This window comes from Lathyrus oleraceus, chromosome 7 (assembly GCF_024323335.1).
Source record: "Lathyrus oleraceus cultivar Zhongwan6 chromosome 7, CAAS_Psat_ZW6_1.0, whole genome shotgun sequence".
Taxonomy (NCBI): Eukaryota; Viridiplantae; Streptophyta; class Magnoliopsida; order Fabales; family Fabaceae; genus Lathyrus; species Lathyrus oleraceus.
The window spans coordinates 185,018,425-185,038,947 of record NC_066585.1 but is presented as its reverse complement, the minus strand read 5'-3'; the positions used below and the strand labels follow the sequence as shown (position 1 = coordinate 185,038,947).

Sequence of the window (20,523 nt, the reverse complement as noted above, 5' to 3'; positions counted from 1 at the left end):
ACACTCCTAGCAGCTTCTAGGGGAAAAACCAAATTCACATCGGAATGAGAGGGATCCTGAGGCTGTGCAGGTATGAGACTACATGGTTGAAAGAAGGCTTATAAGGATTAATTGGTACTACCTATATCAACAAGATGCGTCTTCTTTTCGGTATCCTAACCAATAAGAACTCCATAGTTAAGCGTGCTCGACTTGGAGTAGTATTGGGATGGGTGACCTTCTGGGAAGTTTCCTGAAAAGCGTGCAAGTGAGGACAAAACATGTTGAAAAAGGCCCGTGTTGATTTGTGGGGTTAGTTGATAATCCTGAAAGCAGTCTGGGGTGTTACATAATGGAATAGAGGAAGTTAAACCTTGGTGTTAAGAGAAGTATGTGATAGCAGTATTATGGTCACAAGTAAGTGTAATGGATTCCTTGTCTTGAGATGGATGTAAAGTAACATACATTTTTGAGCAGTGAGTCTTGTATTCTAAGAAGTTTAGTTGATGATAGCCAACAAAAGATAAGCTAAGCTGGAGCATGTGGACTAAGTGTAGAATGTGGAATATTTTATGTTGCAAGAGTTTATTGGGAGGCAATGAGGATTATTCGTGGGAAGTTATAGAGACAAGTAACCCCGGTATAATGCAGTGTGTAGTAGGTATTAGTTTAGAAGAAAATTCTAGTCATAATTGTGGCAATGACAAGGTTCATCTTAAGTGCATTTTATTTGAATTGTAAGAGTAGTAATGGCTTATTGGAAGTCTGGTTGTTATTTATCTTCTTGAGAAGTGTTTGGTTGGTTAGTCGCGGAGTATAAACATTCACACCGTGTTGGAGCTAAGGATGTCTTAAATGTCATAAGAGTACCGTTGTGGATGTACAAATTGAGGATGGAGTTACAAGTCCCCACAAGTCATATTAGTAGTTTTGAAATTGGGATTTCTGAAGGTGTAGTGCGTAGCTTGTCATCTGAGGAGATACCATGGAAGTCAGACGTGTGGGAAAACCAACTTAGTAGACCATACTCAGTTTAAGTAAGTCTGGGAAGTACCACCATTATGATTATGAATAACTATACGGAACAGACTTGGAAGAGACCTACTAAGCGGTGATCTGAAAGAGATTAGCTAGGTATGTGGTATAAATTGATAAGGTGTGAAGTGGTTGGTCATGGTATGAAATTGATTGATTCATTTGGATTCATAGCCTTAGATGTAGACTCCCTGAGAGTGGTAATGGATGTGTACAATGATGCTCTAGACTATTGGAAGGATTTGTGAAGTTTTACTTCCAAGATGGAACGAGAATTAGATTCTTAAAGTTAAACATGTAACTCGGACTGTGTGTTAGTAAGGGCATGAGCTAAGATTATGGAAGATGGGACAGGACGATTGAGATGAATGATTTTGGATACGAAGTGATGTCATCTCTAGATATGTGTGAAGTATATTTTTGTGTGACTCTATGAGGTGTATGGACACTCATAGTTATGTTCTAGATTGCTTAAGTTCCTTAGAAGTGGTATTTTGTTGATAATTTAAAGTTCCTTGACGGTGTTACTTTGTTATTGGCCGAGATTATGTGTCGGGAGAAATCTTGAGTGAATCAAAACCCTATAAGAGGATTTGATATGGAATATAGTAACCAGAACCGGATGTTGTCAAACTAATTTGGTTTAGCTGCATCGAACACATGATGAATTTGGATGTTTTATGTTTTATGGTTGTAGCAATGTAACTCCTGGATACCTGCCTTCTGAAGAGTGTTGGTCTTATTCTACACTTTTGTGAGTCATCAAGGAAGTTATTCTACTAATGGAAGTCGGTAAGGTTCTTGTACCATTTTGGACAGTAGGCACTCTAAGGGTAAGTGTGTTTCTTTTTGGATTGTTAGCTAAACATTAGTGCCTAGGAATCCCAAGTGTTCCACTATTGGAATCAGGGTATCACACTGGAAGGTGATGGATGAAAGAGCTCAATCAAGTCTATGGGGATCAGAGAGATAGTTACTCGTAAGAATGGAGGTAAGGATGAGAGTAAAATAATCTCGTGCTAATGGTTCTATCTTTTTGGAGTAGTACGAGAGAAGGGAAGCAGTAGAAGTAAGGGCTTGTAGCATACATTATCAGATCAAGTGAAGTTGATGAGATTACCGGTAGATGGATTACAAGTTTGTCACATTTGTTGAAGGAATAATAAGGGAAGAGTAGTCAATATTGTGTGGTTAAGGAATCAATAAATTTTCTTATGAAGAATTAATGAGTATTGATTAACCAAGTCAAGATAAGATGTTGTAATTATGTTTTGTGTAACTTAGTACAATGAAGGGAAGTCGTGGTTTCCGGGAAGAAAGTGACCCACTGAGGTTGAGCGGTATATAAAAGGAATTAAGTGAGAGCAAGTTTAATTGTTAATCCAACATCAGAATGAGATTGTGATGGAAATCAAGAAGTTTCGAAAGTTCAGGGAAGAAGGAAAATTTGTCAGCAAAGACAAGTTAGAAGAATGAGTATGTCAGAGACTTGGAATCGAAGAGAGGTCAAGTGTTGGTTTAAGACGTGGATACAAGGATTATTTGTTTGTTGAGTGAAGGAAATTCGGGGGCGAGTTTCAATTTAAGGGGGGGAGAATGTAATATCCCATATTCCCTTAAATGCTCAATTAGTTGTCAGTTGAGATCAATTGAGTACATGTGTACTATATCTTTTGACTGTTATAACAATTGGAGCTCCTATGTGCTCTAAATATTGTCAATTGTGACCAATAGAGTAACTGGTGAACTCTAAAGAGATTAATTATTAATAAAAGAGACAGACCTATATTAATAATTACAAGAGAGGACATTTTTGATAACATTAATAATTGGTCAATTGGTACTGGAAGATAAAATATCAAGCGAGATATTTTATTATTACTTGATATTATATATTATATATATTATATAGTATATGTGTGGTGGAAAAGAAAAGAAGAAAGGATAAGAATAGAAGAAGAGAGAATGAGAGTTATCAAAAAAGAGAAAGAGAAGAGTAGTCAATATAATAAGGGAAGAGTAGTCAATATTGTGTGGTTAAGGAATCAATAAATTTTCTTATGAAGAATTAATGAGTATTGATTAACCAAGTCAAGATAAGATGTTGTAATTATGTTTTGTGTAACTTAGTACAATGAAGGGAAGTCGTGGTTTCCGGGAAGAAAGTGACCCACTGAGGTTGAGCGGTATATAAAAGGAATTAAGTGAGAGCAAGTTTAATTGTTAATCCAACATCAGAATGAGATTGTGATGGAAATCAAGAAGTTTCGAAAGTTCAGGGAAGAAGGAAAATTTGTCAGCAAAGACAAGTTAGAAGAATGAGTATGTCAGAGACTTGGAATCGAAGAGAGGTCAAGTGTTGGTTTAAGACGTGGATACAAGGATTATTTGTTTGTTGAGTGAAGGAAATTCGGGGGCGAATTTCAATTTAAGGGGGGAGAATGTAATATCCCATATTCCCTTAAATGCTCAATTAGTTGTCAGTTGAGATCAATTGAGTACATGTGTACTATATCTTTTGACTGTTATAACAATTGGAGCTCCTATGTGCTCTAAATGTTTTCAATTGTGACCAATAGAGTAACTGGTGAACTCTAAAGAGATTAATTATTAATAAAAGAGACAGACCTATATTAATAATTACAAGAGAGGACATTTTTGATAACATTAATAATTGGTCAATTGGTACTGGAAGATAAAATATCAAGCGAGATATTTTATTATTACTTGATATTATATATTATATAGTATATGTGTGGTGGAAAAGAAAAGAAGAAAGGATAAGAATAGAAGAAGAGAGAATGAGAGTTATCAGAAAAGAGAAAGAGAAGAGTAGTCAATATAATAAGGGAAAAGTAGTCAATATTGTGTGGTTAAGGAATCAATAAATTTTATTATGAAGAATTAATGAGTATTGATTAACCAAGTCAAGATAAGATGTTGTAATTATGTTTTGTGTAACTTAGTACAATGAAGGGAAGTCGTGGTTTCCGGGAAGAAAGTGACCCACTGAGGTTGAGTGGTATATAAAAGGAATTAAGTGAGAGCAAGTTTAATTGTTAATCCAACATCAGAATGAGATTGTGATGGAAATCAAGAAGTTTCGAAAGTTCAGGGAAGAAGGAAAATTTGTCAGCAAAGACAAGTTAGAAGAATGAGTATGTCAGAGACTTGGAATCGAAGAGAGGTCAAGTGTTGGTTTAAGACGTGGATACAAGGATTATTTGTTTGTTGAGTGAAGGAAATTCGGGGGCGAATTTCAATTTAAGGGGGGAGAATGTAATATCCCATATTCCCTTAAATGCTCAATTAGTTGTCAGTTGAGATCAATTGAGTACATGTGTACTATATCTTTTGACTGTTATAACAATTGGAGCTCCTATGTGCTCTAAATGTTGTCAATTGTGACCAATAGAGTAACTGGTGAACTCTAAAGAGATTAATTATTAATAAAAGAGACAGACCTATATTAATAATTACAAGAGAGGACATTTTTGATAACATTAATAATTGGTCAATTGGCACTGGAAGATAAAATATCAAGCGAGATATTTTATTATTACTTGATATTATATATTATATATATTATATATATTATATAGTATATGTGTGGTGGAAAAGAAAAGAAGAAAGGATAAGAATAGAAGAAGAGAGAATGAGAGTTATCAGAAAAGAGAAAGAGAAGAGTAGTCAATATAATAAGGGAAGAGTAGTCAATATTGTGTGGTTAAGGAATCAATAAATTTTATTATGAAGAATTAATGAGTATTGATTAACCAAGTCAAGATAAGATGTTGTAATTATGTTTTGTGTAACTTAGTACAATGAAGGGAAGTCGTGGTTTCCGGGAAGAAAGTGACCCACTGAGGTTGAGCGGTATATAAAAGGAATTAAGTGAGAGCAAGTTTAATTGTTAATCCAACATCAGAATGAGATTGTGATGGAAATCAAGAAGTTTCGAAAGTTCAGGGAAGAAGGAAAATTTGTCAGCAAAGACAAGTTAGAAGAATGAGTATGTCAGAGACTTGGAATCGAAGAGAGGTCAAGTGTTGGTTTAAGACGTGGATACAAGGATTATTTGTTTGTTGAGTGAAGGAAATTCGGGGGCGAATTTCAATTTAAGGGGGGAGAATGTAATATCCCATATTCCCTTAAATGCTCAATTAGTTGTCAGTTGAGAAAAGAGAAAGAGAAAGAAAGAAGAAAAGAGAAAGAGGAAGAAGAGGAAGGAAGAAGATGGAAAGCTCATGAAGAGCATGTTCATCAACACCATCATGTCATCTTCATCACCACCAACTTCATTTGGGGGAAAATAATGTATATTTGTGGCGTTAGGGTTTGTGTAAATTGTGATGAACTTGTTGTGTTCATACTCCCTATCCGTGTTTTTCTGTCTGTACAAAATTTGTCACCAGTGGGGTTCAAACCCAGGACCTCCTTGAAACTATACATGCCTTACCACTAGGCAAGAGAGGTTGTTGTTGAATGCTTATGCAATGAATAAATATTAACCTAAATCTTGATTAAGATAGATTGATGAATTAATTGAGTATTATACCTCTGTTTTGGACACGGCCGGATGCGTTAGAAAGATAACGTGAATGACTATTATTATTGTTCCATGTTATAAAATATGATGTGATTTATAAATGCCATGAATTTTATTACGATGAAAATTAAATATTGTTGTTATGTGGAAGGTGAAATAACATGATTAAAAACCTTACCAAAGATGAGTGAGGAAACCTAGGAGAATAACTTGATTAATAACTTAGAAATATAATCTAGGTTATGGAACATGTGTGATATGCATGAGAATACGGTATTCATTCGTACGACGCTTATGTGAGGTCGTGGACGAATTGTTGCCATGATTGAGAATGAGACGCATTGTATGGAACATGCCATGTTATTATTTGTGTATTGTGGTGAATGAAGTCACCTGTGATTAATGAATTCTGTTATGGTTCATGGAACCAATGATTTATGGAACCGAACTTTGTTATGGTTCATGGAACCAATGATTATGGAACCGATAATGTATTCAGAATGTTGGTTTTTCTGTGGTGGTACACATCTCTTGTGGTATGCTTAGATGAGTAAGCATTGGGATGTGGGACCAATGATTCGAGCCTCAATTGGGTTTGAGCCCCAACCATGGCGGACATGGGGGAAAGGTGGACACCTATGTGGGTTAGAGTCCCATACGGTGAAAGATACCCTAGGTGGGTTAGAGTCCCATACGGGTGATGGTTCTTAAAAGTGGGTTAGATTCCCATAGGGGAACCGGATATCCACCGCGAAAGTCGAATCATACGGACATGCGTGAACCAAGCCTTGGCCTAGACGTAGGTCCGGTTGGGGATCGATGTTTGGTGAATCTGAATAATGATCGTGGTTGAGTTATGAGAACTCAGATGCATGTTGCCATACAATTGCGAGATAGTTTCCCCATCGCTCAAGTCTTCGTTCCCTTGTTGACTTGAGTTGGATATGAGTTGAATATCGATTAGAATAACCTGTAGAGCCGAGTGGACCCATAGAATAGGAGAACTCACTGAGATTATTATCTCATCCCATTATTGTTGTTATTTTTCAGGTATTCTTTACAGGTTGAATCTAAGAGAAACTGTTATGGATGTTTCAAGGGTTGCTGTTCATTATAATCTTCCGCTGTGGAGTTGTGTGCAATGAAGATATTGTACATAGTTCTTAGATTTTTATTGTTTAGGCATTATTGTATAACATGTTCCATTGATGTTTTAGTTTGGACATGTATATATATTGATGCCATTAGGCACTTATGTTGTGACAGTACCAAAATTTAACACTTGTATGATATTATTCTAGATATATATTATACGGATTGTTACATTAAATTAATTATATACAAAGAGCTTATTAACAAACTCAACAAATATAACCTTCTTTGCAAGTTATGTAACTAACTCTATCAAACTTTACCAATAAACACACTTATAACAAACATCATAACCAATGTTTTCCATTCAAATTTTATAAAACTGAATTACAACTCAAAAAATTTCAGTTAGTTAATAAGACTCTTAAAGAAATATAAAATTGTGCATTGTAGCTTAAGAAACAGATGACAAAAATTATTTGCCAATCATCTCAGAGGCCTAGTTGTAATTTTAAAAATAGACCCAAATTAAAAAAAATTATAATAATTAAAAAAGACACATAAAAAATACAATTATGTATTATTTAAAAATAAAATAAATTATAATTATTTTGAGTTTTGATCGATCTTAATTTTTATATGTATTGGATTTTTATCATAATATTTTATTTATTTATTGAGTTTTTATTATAATATTTTATTTATCTTTATTAATATTTATGAAAAACAATTGGACCTTTCAAAATTTGAGGTCCAGTATTATAGCAATTGTAGAGGATTGGTCACGACTTCACATATAAGAATTGCATTGTAACTTCACATATAACTAGCAATATATATATATATATATATATATATATATATATATATATATATATATATATATATATATATATATATATATATATATATATATATATATAAACAAATGTTCTAATGCATTAGTAAATCTAAGGATTGCATTGAATTTTTTAAACATTTGTGGGATATCATTCTTCGTAATGTAATCTATGTTTTTGTTTAGTTTGGATTAATCTAATACATATTTTGATAATTGTTTACTTGCTGCACACTTTTTTTTCAAATAAGTTTATTTCAATACAAATGAGTTTTGCAAATATATTTTTGACAAGACACTTATTCTATGTCATCTATTTTTTAGCCCAGACCCTCAAATTAATATATTTTTTATTTTTTATATTTTAATAAATGTTATGATTAACTGACAAGTTTGGGAACAATACTATAGTATCCGTCCCTATACCCGCGGTTAAAAGAATCTTCGTACTCGAGTCCACACTCGCGTGAGCATCAATGTTTATACTCGTACTCGTATTTTATGGGTACCTTAGTATCCATACTCATACCTGTTTATTCATATTTCTAATAAAAAATAATATATCATTTATAATTTATAATGTCATTTTAAATTTTTAACAATATTAAAAAAAATCAAGGATGATATTGTTGAGTTTAGAAATAAACAAACATTTATATTAAAATGTATATAAGTTTAATTGTAATGCATTTAATAAATTGATAAATTAACATGTATACATAATAATAAAAGTAAAAATATATAAATATATATTGTGCGGGTATGGGGCGGGGTGAATATTAAGATTCCCGTACCCACGCGCCATACATGCTTATTTTCGTGGATAATTGCATGTGTCCATACCCGTACTCATTTTGTAGGTTTTTACCCTACTCATTGTGAGTAATTTTTGCGAGTGTCCATTGGGCATGAGTCCAATTGCAATCCCTAGGCAAGTTTGAGAAATTAACCTAACTTTTACTACTTTCTTCTTTTTTTTATGCCAAAATAATGTTTTATTTTTATTTTATATATAAATAGTGTCACCAATAGCTTCTTACATCTAGTTGACGCATAGTCCAACCTCTGTAAGTTGTTATTTCAATAAATAGTATGATTGTCTAAAATCTTGCAATTGGTGCAAAATTCATTAAAATCTAATCCAAATCTCTATAGAGACCGTCTTGCCACTAACCTTTCTTTATACTTATAAATTTCACCAGTTCACCTCATTTTGATCTTATAGACCCACTTTACATCAATTGGTCATTTATTAACTAGCTTACGCATGAGACTTTGACAAGTCAAAAACCTAGTGTTGATTATTTCAAGTTTTTTTGGCTCATTGGGTTTTAGATATGTTCCATAGAATATCAAGTTTCCACTTCCTTTGCGACACTAGTTTGGCAGAAGGGCCGACGATGATACGATGACACACCACTCTAGTGCTTATCCATGGCATGTTAGAGGGAGCCGAGGAAAAAAATTCGATGTTGCTAGTATGTTGGTTGACTATCTTGTGTTATTCTTCCTCGGTAAGTAAAATGCCTATCTTTTTCACTTGATGGGAAGAGGGGGCATATCCTGAGTTTCTTCAAGTCTTTCTTGGTCGTGAGTCTCTCATTGTCAGCACTCATCCTTGGATCCCAATAATTGATATGGGCACCCATAAGGGATATCTCTTACCTTTCCACTACCAAGATGTTATGGTAACACTCTTGAGCGCTTTGATAGTCTCCTAGAATTGTCCTGACTTGCCCACCAGGCAGAAGGAACTTTAGGACCAGATACTTCGTGGAAATAACATCCTCAAATGAATTGATAGCGAGTCAGACTAGGATGATATTGTAGGGCAAAAAGGCATCTACTATGAGATAATTCACTTCAATTTCCTTGCCATTTGTTCCCTCGCCATAAGATATTTCTAAGGTTACATATCCCTTCACTTATATCTGTTCACCCAAAAACCTATTAACGAAACCCTGGAAGGTTTTAATGCTCTTGGGATCGAGTTAAAGTCCCTAGAAAGCACCCAGAACATGACGTCAACAGAACTCCCAGGATTTATCAAGACCCGCTTGATGTCCCGGTTTCCATATTGCACGGTGATGACCAATGGGTCATTATCGTGAGTGAGGATTCAGGCGACATCACTTCCAGAGAAGGTGATGTCGAATCCTGATTCTCCCTATTCCCTTTTAGGGAACCCTAAGGATATGATGTTCACGGTTAGCACCTGTTTGACGTATTTCCTCTAGGAGGAGTTGGAACTTTATTTCCTCTAGGGTGAGGCGATTCATAATGTAGGACGACATATGGTCATAGCCCCTCCTGAGTGGCACTGCCCTCCCGTCTTTACTAGGTCTTTTATAAATATATCACTACAAGTTTTTACCCTGATTTTTTTTACATGTGAAAGTTCCTTGAGTGGTATATCTTCAAACTAAGTTTACTTTTTTGATAGATTATGATTTTTATTTTGAACTATGATTATAAATGAAGATGATGTGAAAGTTTTTGGAGTGATTTAACTTCAAGTGAAATATACTTTTCTTAAAGTATGATAGTTTTTTGAACTATGACTTTGGGTGATAACAATATGAAATTCTTAGAGTGGTTTAGCTTTAAATGAAGTATATTCATCATGATACAGTATGATAGTTCTATTAAACTATGAATACCAGTGAAGAAAATATGGAAATTCTTGCAGTGATGTAACTTCAAGTAAATGTACTTTTTATGGTGGAGTATGATAGTTATTTTAAACTATGATTATCGATTAAGATAATGTAAAACTTCTTGGAGTTATGTAGCATCATGTGACTATACTCTTTATGGTGCAGTATGATGGATCTTTGAACTATAATTATTTGTGTAGACAGTGAAAGTTGATGCATTATTTTCAATCAAGGTAGAAAATATTGGTGTCGATTGAAAATATACATGTTTAAGAAATCCCACATCTCCTAGTATTATAAAGGAAATGAAGACCAAGACTCTATATATGTACTATAGTGCTTTATTATAAGATGTACCAATACAAATTTCTTTAAGCTTGTATTTGACTTTTTTTTCTTCTTTTTTTCCTATACTTTTGTTTGTAGTATTTTGAGATGTAGTTAAATATTTTGTTTAGAGAGTGTGAGTGTACCAAGGACCGTTAGGTGGTTGAAGATAATCTATAGTAACAATTTTTATATATTGTTATTATCTAGTTTTTCATTTGACAATGACCAAAATTTTCCTCATATTGGAGTTTCTACGTTATGTCCTTGTTTTGTGATCATGTTCTTTGTTTTCTCTAGGCTAGTTTTTTCCAACAAGTGGTATCAGAGACATGATTTGACTTTGAAGGGGAGAAGGAGTTTGATCGTATTTGGGATCATGTTATAGGATATATGAGACTCATACTTGTGAAGGAGAATGTTGGGTGCAAGTGTGAGTGAGTGATGCTCACATCGCGTATGAATGAGTGAAATGCTTGATTTTATTAGAGAGATAATTCATATATAAGATGCATTCAAGTTTTAGATGGAGATGTGACGTATTCCTCAAACTTCCGAGTAATTTCTTCTTCAATTATCTTTTCAAAGATATTAGATGAACACATTGATAAATCAATAAAAATGGATTCCCATATTTAGTTCTTCATCTATATTAATGATACAATTCTATAATTCACAATTTTAAGAACATATTGAAATCAGAAGATCACATTCATTTGGGCATGCCAACGATTATAATAGCCTTCTTTAAATAAATACAAACATATTTGCATGAAATTGATTCGAGGAAGTATTCAAGTTTGTCATTAGAGATTAATGCATGAATCAAAATAGACTATGTTATACACATTTGTTAGGAAAAACTAGGATTGATAACATTTCGAGGAAAAAGAATTAGATTACTTGTATCTCAAACTATAACAGTTGACCAACTCTATAATTAACTAAAATTGAAACTTAATGCTAGAGAAATGAATTACATTGAATAATTAAGTTGATTATATATATATAAAAAAAGCTTCTTAACAAACTCAAAACAAATATAACTTGCTCTAATGAACTTAACCAATAACAAACTTCATAATCAATGTTTGTTAGTGAAACTTTCTAAAACAAAATTACAACTCAACGATTTTTAGCTACTTAATTGAATTTTTAAGAATCATTATATTGTGCATTGTAGCTTAAGAAACAAATGGCAAAATTGTTTAATTTTAACTTTGCCAATGACTTGTCTTATATCTATATGGAAGGAAACAAATGTGCTAATGCGTTAGTAAATTTAAAAATTGCTTTGAATTTTTACCATTAGTGAATATCAATTTTAGTAAAAGTATACATGCTTTTATTAATTTGGGTTATTTGAATACATATTTCACTAATTATACTTTAGACACTACACTTTTTTTCACCTGGTTTTATTTCAATGCCAATGAATTTTACATACATTTTTAAAAATAAATGTTAGAGTTAAGCGAGAAGTTTGAGAAGTTATCCCAATTTTCACTATATTTTTTTAATTTCCGAAATATATTATATTCCTAAAATTGCTCCTATTTTTATGAGGATACCAGACTCAATAAGCATTCAGACACTAATATGCATTTTAGATGCAATATTAGTATTTAATTACTACCAGTTATTTTTATATGATTAACGTTACTATTATTTTATTTTAATTTTACCTTTTTTAGCTACCGTTATTATTATTTATTTTATTTCCATTTTTATAAAAGTTTCCTAATCTGTTCGCATACAGAATCATATATTATAAATTTACTAAATAATTAGATTCTCTTCACAAAGCTGTAGATTAAAAAAAATTCACCAACAATCAATTATATCAGTCACATGATTTTTGCTAATTATCTCAAACATGGATAACTATAATCAGACGTGTATATAATAATTACTTTATCCCAAAATTTGAAATAAAAAGGATAAAAAGAATCATAATTTAGGAATAAATAAATTGATACAGTATTAACTTGAATATTTATTTAAAAAAGGAAAATAAAATACTAGTAGTAAATCGTAGTTGATTATATTGACAGCTCAACAAAATGAAAGATAAAGCCAAAGTTTTCCACTCTTCCCTCTATATAAACACTTTCCACTCTTCATCAGAAACCTACTTTTTCATTGTTACTCTTTTTCTTTCTTTCACTATTCTTCTTCTTCTTCTCTTCATCGGAGAAAAAAATGCCTGCCGCCGGAATCCCCATCGGAGCGGGGAACAAGGAGTACCCGGGAAACCTAACTCCGTTCGTCACCATAACATGTGTTGTCGCAGCCATGGGTGGTTTAATCTTCGGCTACGATATAGGAATTTCTGGTATACATAACATTAGTATAAACTTTGCTATGATCTGTTTCAGTGTTTTGTTTCGGTGAATAATATTTTTTTTTATACTTTTTTTTCATTAGGTGGTGTTACGTCGATGAATCCATTTCTTGAGAAGTTTTTTCCGGCGGTGTACCGGAAGAAAAACGCGCAACATTCGAAGAACCAGTACTGTCAATATGATAGTGAGGCACTGACGTTGTTTACTTCCTCGTTGTACCTGGCGGCGCTTTTGTCGTCGGTGGTGGCCTCCACGATCACCAGAAGATTTGGCCGGAAACTTTCCATGCTTTTCGGAGGTTTGCTTTTTCTTGTCGGTGCTCTCATTAATGGCTTCGCTCAAAACGTTGCTATGTTGATCGTGGGTCGGATCTTGCTCGGGTTTGGTATCGGGTTTGCTAATCAGGTATCATTATTTTCTTATAATAATAAAAATATATATTTGTTTTGTTTTTATATAATGAAACAATATAGTAGCTTATAGTTGTGAGTAGTTACAAAAAATTTATGGTATTGATTCAATAAAGTAATGAGTATTTAAATTTTATACGAAAGTGATTGTGATTTAATGAATAAATAAATGAGGTAACGGCGAAAATTTAAAATATCCAATTTAGTGTTATTTGGTATCGTTGATATTGACTTAGCCTTTTTGAACTCTGCAATTGGACTTTGTTTTGTTGCGTTGTTATGGAAGAATCTTCGCCTTATTTTTCTCTGCTAACATGCGTTGAAGGCGATTGCTTATATATCACAATTATTGTGCCTCGTTTTTCTTTCTATTTTGCATCATTTTCCAAGTCTTTATATTATAATAATTATAAAATATTATTATTTATAAATAAAGTTTTGAACCTAGTGGTACGGTCCTACAACGTGACTTATTCAAATAAGTTGTTTATTGAATTATTGGTTAGTGATTCTTAATCATGTTTTTTTTTGGGTTTGATTTTACAGTCTGTGCCACTTTATTTGTCTGAGATGGCTCCATACAAGTACAGAGGAGCATTGAATATTGGGTTTCAATTATCAATTACAATTGGTATACTAGTGGCCAATGTGTTGAACTACTTTTTTGCAAAAATCGAAGGTGGATGGGGATGGAGATTGAGTTTGGGTGGTGCTATGGTCCCTGCGCTTATTATAACCATTGGTTCGCTAATCCTTCCCGACACGCCTAATTCGATGATTGAACGTGGCAATCGCGATGGTGCCAAGGCTCAACTAAGGAGAATTCGCGGTATTGAGGATGTTGACGAAGAGTTTAATGATCTTGTGGCTGCTAGTGAAACGTCGATGCAGGTTGAGAATCCTTGGAGGAATTTGTTGCAGAGGAAATATAGACCTCAGCTTAGTATGGCTGTGTTGATTCCGTTTTTCCAACAGTTTACTGGGATTAATGTTATTATGTTTTACGCGCCGGTGTTGTTTAGCTCAATTGGGTTTAAGGATGATGCTTCGCTCATGTCAGCTGTTATCACCGGTGTTGTTAACGTTGTTGCTACTTGTGTCTCGATTTATGGAGTTGATAAATGGGGTAGGAGAGCTCTTTTCCTTGAAGGTGGTGTTCAAATGCTTATTTGTCAGGTATGATTTTAACTTACACAACCTAGTACACGAATGTTTGTGTGTGAACTGTTTCATTAATTCAATGTTTGTTAATGTTTTGCAGGTTGCAGTTGCAATTTCAATTGCGGCTAAGTTCGGAACAAGTGGAGAACCTGGTGATTTACCAAAATGGTATGCTATAGTAGTTGTGCTTTTCATATGCATTTATGTAGCCGGATTTGCTTGGTCATGGGGTCCTCTTGGTTGGTTGGTGCCTAGTGAGATTTTTCCATTGGAAATTCGTTCCGCCGCGCAGAGTGTCAACGTATCGGTCAACATGCTCTTCACCTTCTTAGTCGCACAGATTTTCCTGACCATGCTTTGTCACATGAAGTTTGGATTGTTCCTCTTCTTTGCGTTCTTTGTTGTGGTGATGACAATTTACATATTCGCCATGCTTCCTGAAACAAAGGGAATACCAATTGAAGAGATGGATAGAGTATGGAAATCACATCCATACTGGTCAAGATTTGTTGAACATGCTGACAATGGCGTGGAGATGAAGGGAGGTGTTAAAAGTGTATAATTATCATCCGTTTTTATTTAATTTTCATTACTAATTAGTTTATTTTTATTTTGTTTGTGAAACTTAGCATGATTTGTTTAAAAGTCGCGTCTCAAATGTATTGAATTGCACTTCAAAATTACGGGGTTAATTTTATCATACGTCCCATTGTTTCTATTTACATGTGCATTTGTTTGTTCACTTTGAAACATAAACATTAAGCCCGTGTTTGGAAATTATAGTTCTCGCGGTGAAAAGTCACGTATAACATATTTCCTAGGTAGGTATCACAAACCAAATTTTTGGACCTGTTTCATAGAGTACTATATTTTTTATTCTCTTACAAAGTTCAGAGTACAAAGGATAGAACATGCTGTGGCCGGCAACTTGTGTTTGGTGCTTTTAAATCCACAATATTCAACAACTAATTTGATGTAGGACAAAAAATGTGCCAACTTTTGGACTCGAAATGATTAACTAGTTGGAAAATTTGAAGCCTCTTTTTGATCTCAAAACCCATTAAAAATTGGTCTCTAACACAGAATTGAGTTCATTATTTTCTGAAATGGGGAACATGAGTGCCAGTACCTTCAATGAGGTGTGAAGAATCAAGCTTCACATGTGTTTTTTTAGTACAAGTTTGTTTTCCTTGAATTCTCATTAATGTAATCATGAGAGTATTAGTCTTCTCGGTGGACAAGGAGAAAAAGCATGAACCTTAACACTTTCCATTTATTTTGATGATCTATCTCTTTTATTCTATTTTCTTTAACCAAGTTTTATAACAAGACTGCTTTTGGATAAGATAGAATTTAAGGAATGACGTAAACTAAGTAGACCATAGGCAATCTCACATCCTTATCTCAATGAAAATTAAGTCTAATTGAAGTTATAGGTTACAACAGATTTACATTCATTAACAGAATTGCAAATTGAGACCTATAAAATCACTGAAACTGAATTATACAAAAATTGTAACTAAACAAAATTATGAGAATTTTTTAATGCACTTATATGTTACTTACACACCATGCGAAAATACTAATGCTCTCTAATTTCTGGAGATACATCTCAAAAAACGCACGATAAACACTCAACGTATATCTCTGGAATTTTTAAGAAATACATTTATAATTAATAGTCCAGTGAAAATTTCGAAGATGCATCTTCGAAGGTTTGAGGTCGGATTTTGAATTGTTTTTTCACCTTTGCACGTGAGATATTTTCGGAAATGCATTTCCTGAATAATTTGATAAAAGATAGAGCGACATGATTACACAACCATACTTGTTTTTCATTACAAACCCTCACAAAAAATTCTTCCATTTTCAATCCATATTTTCACTTCAAATCTTCAATCTTGCGGTTCATCACATTAAAGAGAGCAAAAGTTGGAATTTCAGGTAAAGATCGTTTATTTCATGTCTCATTACTCTCATTAATCTTGTTTTCTATCTAAAAAAATTAGCGCTTTTTTTCGGAAACGCATCTCCGGTATCAGTTTGTGTTCTTTTTTTCCAGCTCTATTTACAACAGTAGCGCTTATTTATTGTTATGTGGTAATTATTTTTATTAGATATCGCGTACCTTGATGTTTTCTCCAAAAAAGTTGTGTCTCTGAATGTCAAAGGTGTTGTTGTGAATGCGGTAGATGTTGGCAACCAATTTAAAAACGAGCAAGAGTTTGAATCTCATGATCACATGCTTCAATGGATTCATATGGAAGCCTCCAAACTGAAATTTATTGTGGTTATCGGAAGGTCCGGTAATGGTTCAGATATAAGATATGCTTTTGTGACAATGACGTTCGAAAGAAGCAGAAAATATAAACCCCCTCTCCGAAATTTTAAACGAGACGACACCGGTTTAAATGGAAAATATAGATCTCCTCTTCCACAAAAGAATTATATGTCAATTTTGTTATGTATTTCAGGAAAGTGTGTGAAAAGTATCCTGATTTGTTGGAATATGTCAAAAGCATAATTCTTTACCAGACGAAGGGGAAAATTGTTTGTGCTTGGACTGATAAGGTTATACACTTGGGAAATACAACTAACTAACTGAGTTGAGTCTGCCCATGCTACATTGAAGAATTGATTGGGAAATGGTAAGGACGATTTATAGATATTGGGACTATGTGAACCAAATAATTTAAAACCAGCATAATAAGATACATACATCATTTGGTCGGAGCATCACAGTTTTTGAACACAAATTTAAAGACAATAATCTTTATTCTCAGTTGGTCAACAACATATCTCGAGCAGATTTGAATTATATTTTTCACGAGGATGAACGAGTTGATAATGTAGGCGCTAATAGCGTAAAGTGTGGATGCACAATTGTGAAAATATATGGTCTCATATGTGCTTGTGTTATTATAAAAAAGGTGAAACTTTGTAGCCCGATAAGAATGGATGAGGTTTGCACTCATTGGAAGAGGCTTAGGTTTGATGATGATAGTGTCATGAAAGACAGTAAATTGAATATCTCTACTTTGACCAAATGAGAATTAATACAAGAGAGATTTTTGAAAGTCAATGATAACATGAAACTCTACATCAAAGAGTAATTGAGGAAGATTGTTTATCCAGAAATCACCAACTTGAAACATCCTCTCAACCGATGAAAACAAAAGGTACTCCGAAGATGCTCAAGCCTAGACCGAGTGACAATTCAACGATGAAGTCTCCTTCGTATTTTGAACATGTTGACAAAGTTTTTTCGGACTCACCAACTCTAAAATCTCAAATAAGTGTTTTCAAATGAGCTCGCATTAGCAAACCACCTCCTATTCCACCTCCACCAAAGATTTCATTCATTGAAGAGATTTCGGTTTTTATGAACAAATACATCGAGCTCGTCAATGTTGAGAGGGACGGTAATTGCGCTTATCGAGCTGTTTCGACTTTACTCGATAAAGGAGAAGATAAGCATACACTTGTCTGTCATCAACTTATCCAAGAGTTAATGACTCATAAAGAATCATACACACGATTGTATAGAAAGAAAGAAAAATTCGATGAAGTTTATGAGTCTCTTGTTCCTTGCCTTAGCGGACCGGCGTCAGAGGCAAAATGGATGCGTTTCCCTGAAATGGATCACCGCATTATCATATGCCTATGATAGAGTGTGTGTTGATCTGACACGATACGGTTTTCTGGAAACCTTTTTCCCACTGTGTACCGCCCAATCTCAAAATCCAAATGATCATATTATGTGTATTGGGTGGTTTCGCATCTCGAAAAATACGATCATTCGTGATGGTCGCGGAAAAAATTCATTCGAATAGAATCGCCACCAAACTTTATTTATTCCAAAGAAGGAAAGAGAAAATATCGATAAAACCCTTAAAGGAAGATGGGCTTCGCAACCATATTCGGATTCGGGATTCGATTACGCAAGATGAATGTATTATCACCCCTTACGTCCTTTGTATTTAACGAGAACCTTTTAGTTTAACTTGCAATTGAACGTTGGCTACTGTTAATTGCTTTCTTCGAGTTATTGAGTGTAAAAGAAAAAGGGGCACACAATTGTTTTTATTAGGGTGCTTGACAAGATTGTGAGTCTCGCTCCTACGTATCCTCAGGTACAATGAGGAACTCAAATCTTCGTAGTTAGCGGGACTACATTTTTTTTTGGTTTGTTTTGATGAACAAGTACTTAGATTGCATTCTAACGGTTAAACGTGGGCTTGCATGCTCACGTCGGAGGCTTAAGCACTAGTTTATACGCGGTAGAAAGGATTTGACGTTGTTCTTTTAAAAATATTGTGATTGATTTAAAGTGTGTTAGATTGAACACATGTTTAGATCGCATTCTAACGGTAAAACATGGACTTGTCTACTCGCGTCGGAGGCTTAAGCGCTAGTCTGTACGCGTTAGAAATGATTAGACAAATGCTCTATAAATGAAAGATTTTCAATCGCACGGGGGATATGAAATAAGTTTGATGTGTTTAAATGTTTTTTAAAGGTGAATGATGAATGCTTGATGAAAACGAGACGTGAGTCTCAGGACCAATTATTCGGGGTATTACGGAATGCTAGACTCCAACGATACCTTTTTCATTCAATGTATTTATAAAATTTGTTTGATGGATAACGAACATTCAAAAAGATTGTCCAAAGGTTCTACCGGAGTCCTAGACTCCAACGGTCCCTCTTTTTTGTCCAAGTTTTCATGTTAAGTGTTTTTAGAAACGAAAAGGGTGAATGAAAAGTTAACCTAAGATGTGTGCCTCGAAAGCGATCATTCGAGGATTCAAGGAATGCAAGACTCCAATGATCATCTTCTTTAGTGTTTGTTTTAATTTTTTTTTAATGTTATGCTTAAACGAGAAAGATTTAATTCGCATCGATACAAAATTAATCGAGGGAAAAGAGTTTTGGAAAGTTCACTTGACGTTGGACCAAAGGTTTTGATGTGTTTGAAAATACTCCTTTAACTATTTATCTATATTTATTATTATTATTATTATTATTATTATTATTATTTATTTAATTAATCATAGCAATTAAAGAAATAAACAAATATAAACCAATAATAATAAAATAAATAAAATCAAGGGATTTTGAAAATCTACTTGGCATGGACCAATGAGTTTTACACTTATAAAATATTTTTAATATTGATATAATCATTTATTTAATTTTCAATTTAAACAAATAAACTAATAATAATAAATATAAGTCTAACTGAGCAAAAATGACAAAGATGAGTGCATCAGTAGGAGCTCATTAGTGCTAGTCACACAGAACCACATGACACACTCAACATGCATCAGAAAAAAGAGGAATGAATGATTCTGATTAATTTTGAGTTTATTCAAGAACAACAACAACATTCATCTATATTTTGGTCATAATTTGCTCACTTTTTCATGAAATTAAGCAAATTAATGATGAAAGTTCATCAACTCGATCTTAAAAATAACATGGAATGCCCATAACTAAAAAATAAGTCACAAAAAAACAAAAAATTAAATCTCATTTAATCACTTTTGCTCATGGAGGTTCAAGAACACTTTAAACTATTAATTTTGAATAAATGGAGCTTCCATACAAAATGGTGATGATTAAGATACTAATTAAGTACAGCAAGAATAATAATGCAAAGAAAATTAAATAAACAAAAATCAATTCACATTTAATAACTTTTGCTCATGGAGGTTCAAGAACACTTTAAACTCTTGATTTTGAGTCAATAGAGTTTTCATGCAAAATGTGATGATTAATGTATTAAATAAATGAAACAAGAATTAAAATGTAATAGAATTAAATAAATGAAAAACATAAGAACCTACCTAAAATAAAATTTGATAAACAAATAAAGAAATGAAGAAAATTTAAAAGAGTTTTGACTTAGTTTTTGTGAATGATTGGTGGTGTCATTTGTGAATAAAATGAGATTTATTTATAGGCTTTAAAAATGATAGTTTATGAATTATGCGAAGATTGTAAGTGTTTTCTAGAATTTTATTTAATTAAATAGTGAATAATGATGTAATAGATGCATGAAATAATGATGTAATATATAAATGGAATAATGATATAATAAATGAGAGATATTTTGAACATTTTAGAA

At 33.3% G+C, this 20,523-nt stretch overlaps 1 protein-coding gene across 1 annotated transcript; it reads left to right on the top strand.

Annotated features, from left to right (window-relative positions):
- The first annotated feature begins 12,554 nt into the window (after positions 1-12,554).
- On the top strand, positions 12,555-15,111 carry LOC127102084 (sugar carrier protein C). The gene is made up of 4 exons (XM_051039505.1): positions 12,555-12,812; positions 12,905-13,227; positions 13,779-14,408; positions 14,494-15,111. The coding sequence occupies exons 1-4, from the start codon at positions 12,680-12,682 to the stop codon at positions 14,953-14,955; spliced, it is 1,548 nt and encodes a 515-aa protein (XP_050895462.1). The 5' UTR covers positions 12,555-12,679; the 3' UTR covers positions 14,956-15,111.
- Positions 15,112-20,523: the final 5,412 nt, after the last annotated feature.

Excerpts from the sequence above, each read along its gene's own strand:
- LOC127102084 (XM_051039505.1), top strand. The coding sequence starts at position 12,680 with ATGCCTGCCGCCGGAATCCCCATCGGAGCGGGGAACAAGGAGTACCCG. Across the intron at positions 12,813-12,904 it reads CTACGATATAGGAATTTCTG|GTGGTGTTACGTCGATGAAT; the intron begins GTATACATAACA and ends TTTTTTCATTAG. Across the intron at positions 13,228-13,778 it reads GTATCGGGTTTGCTAATCAG|TCTGTGCCACTTTATTTGTC; the intron begins GTATCATTATTT and ends TTGATTTTACAG.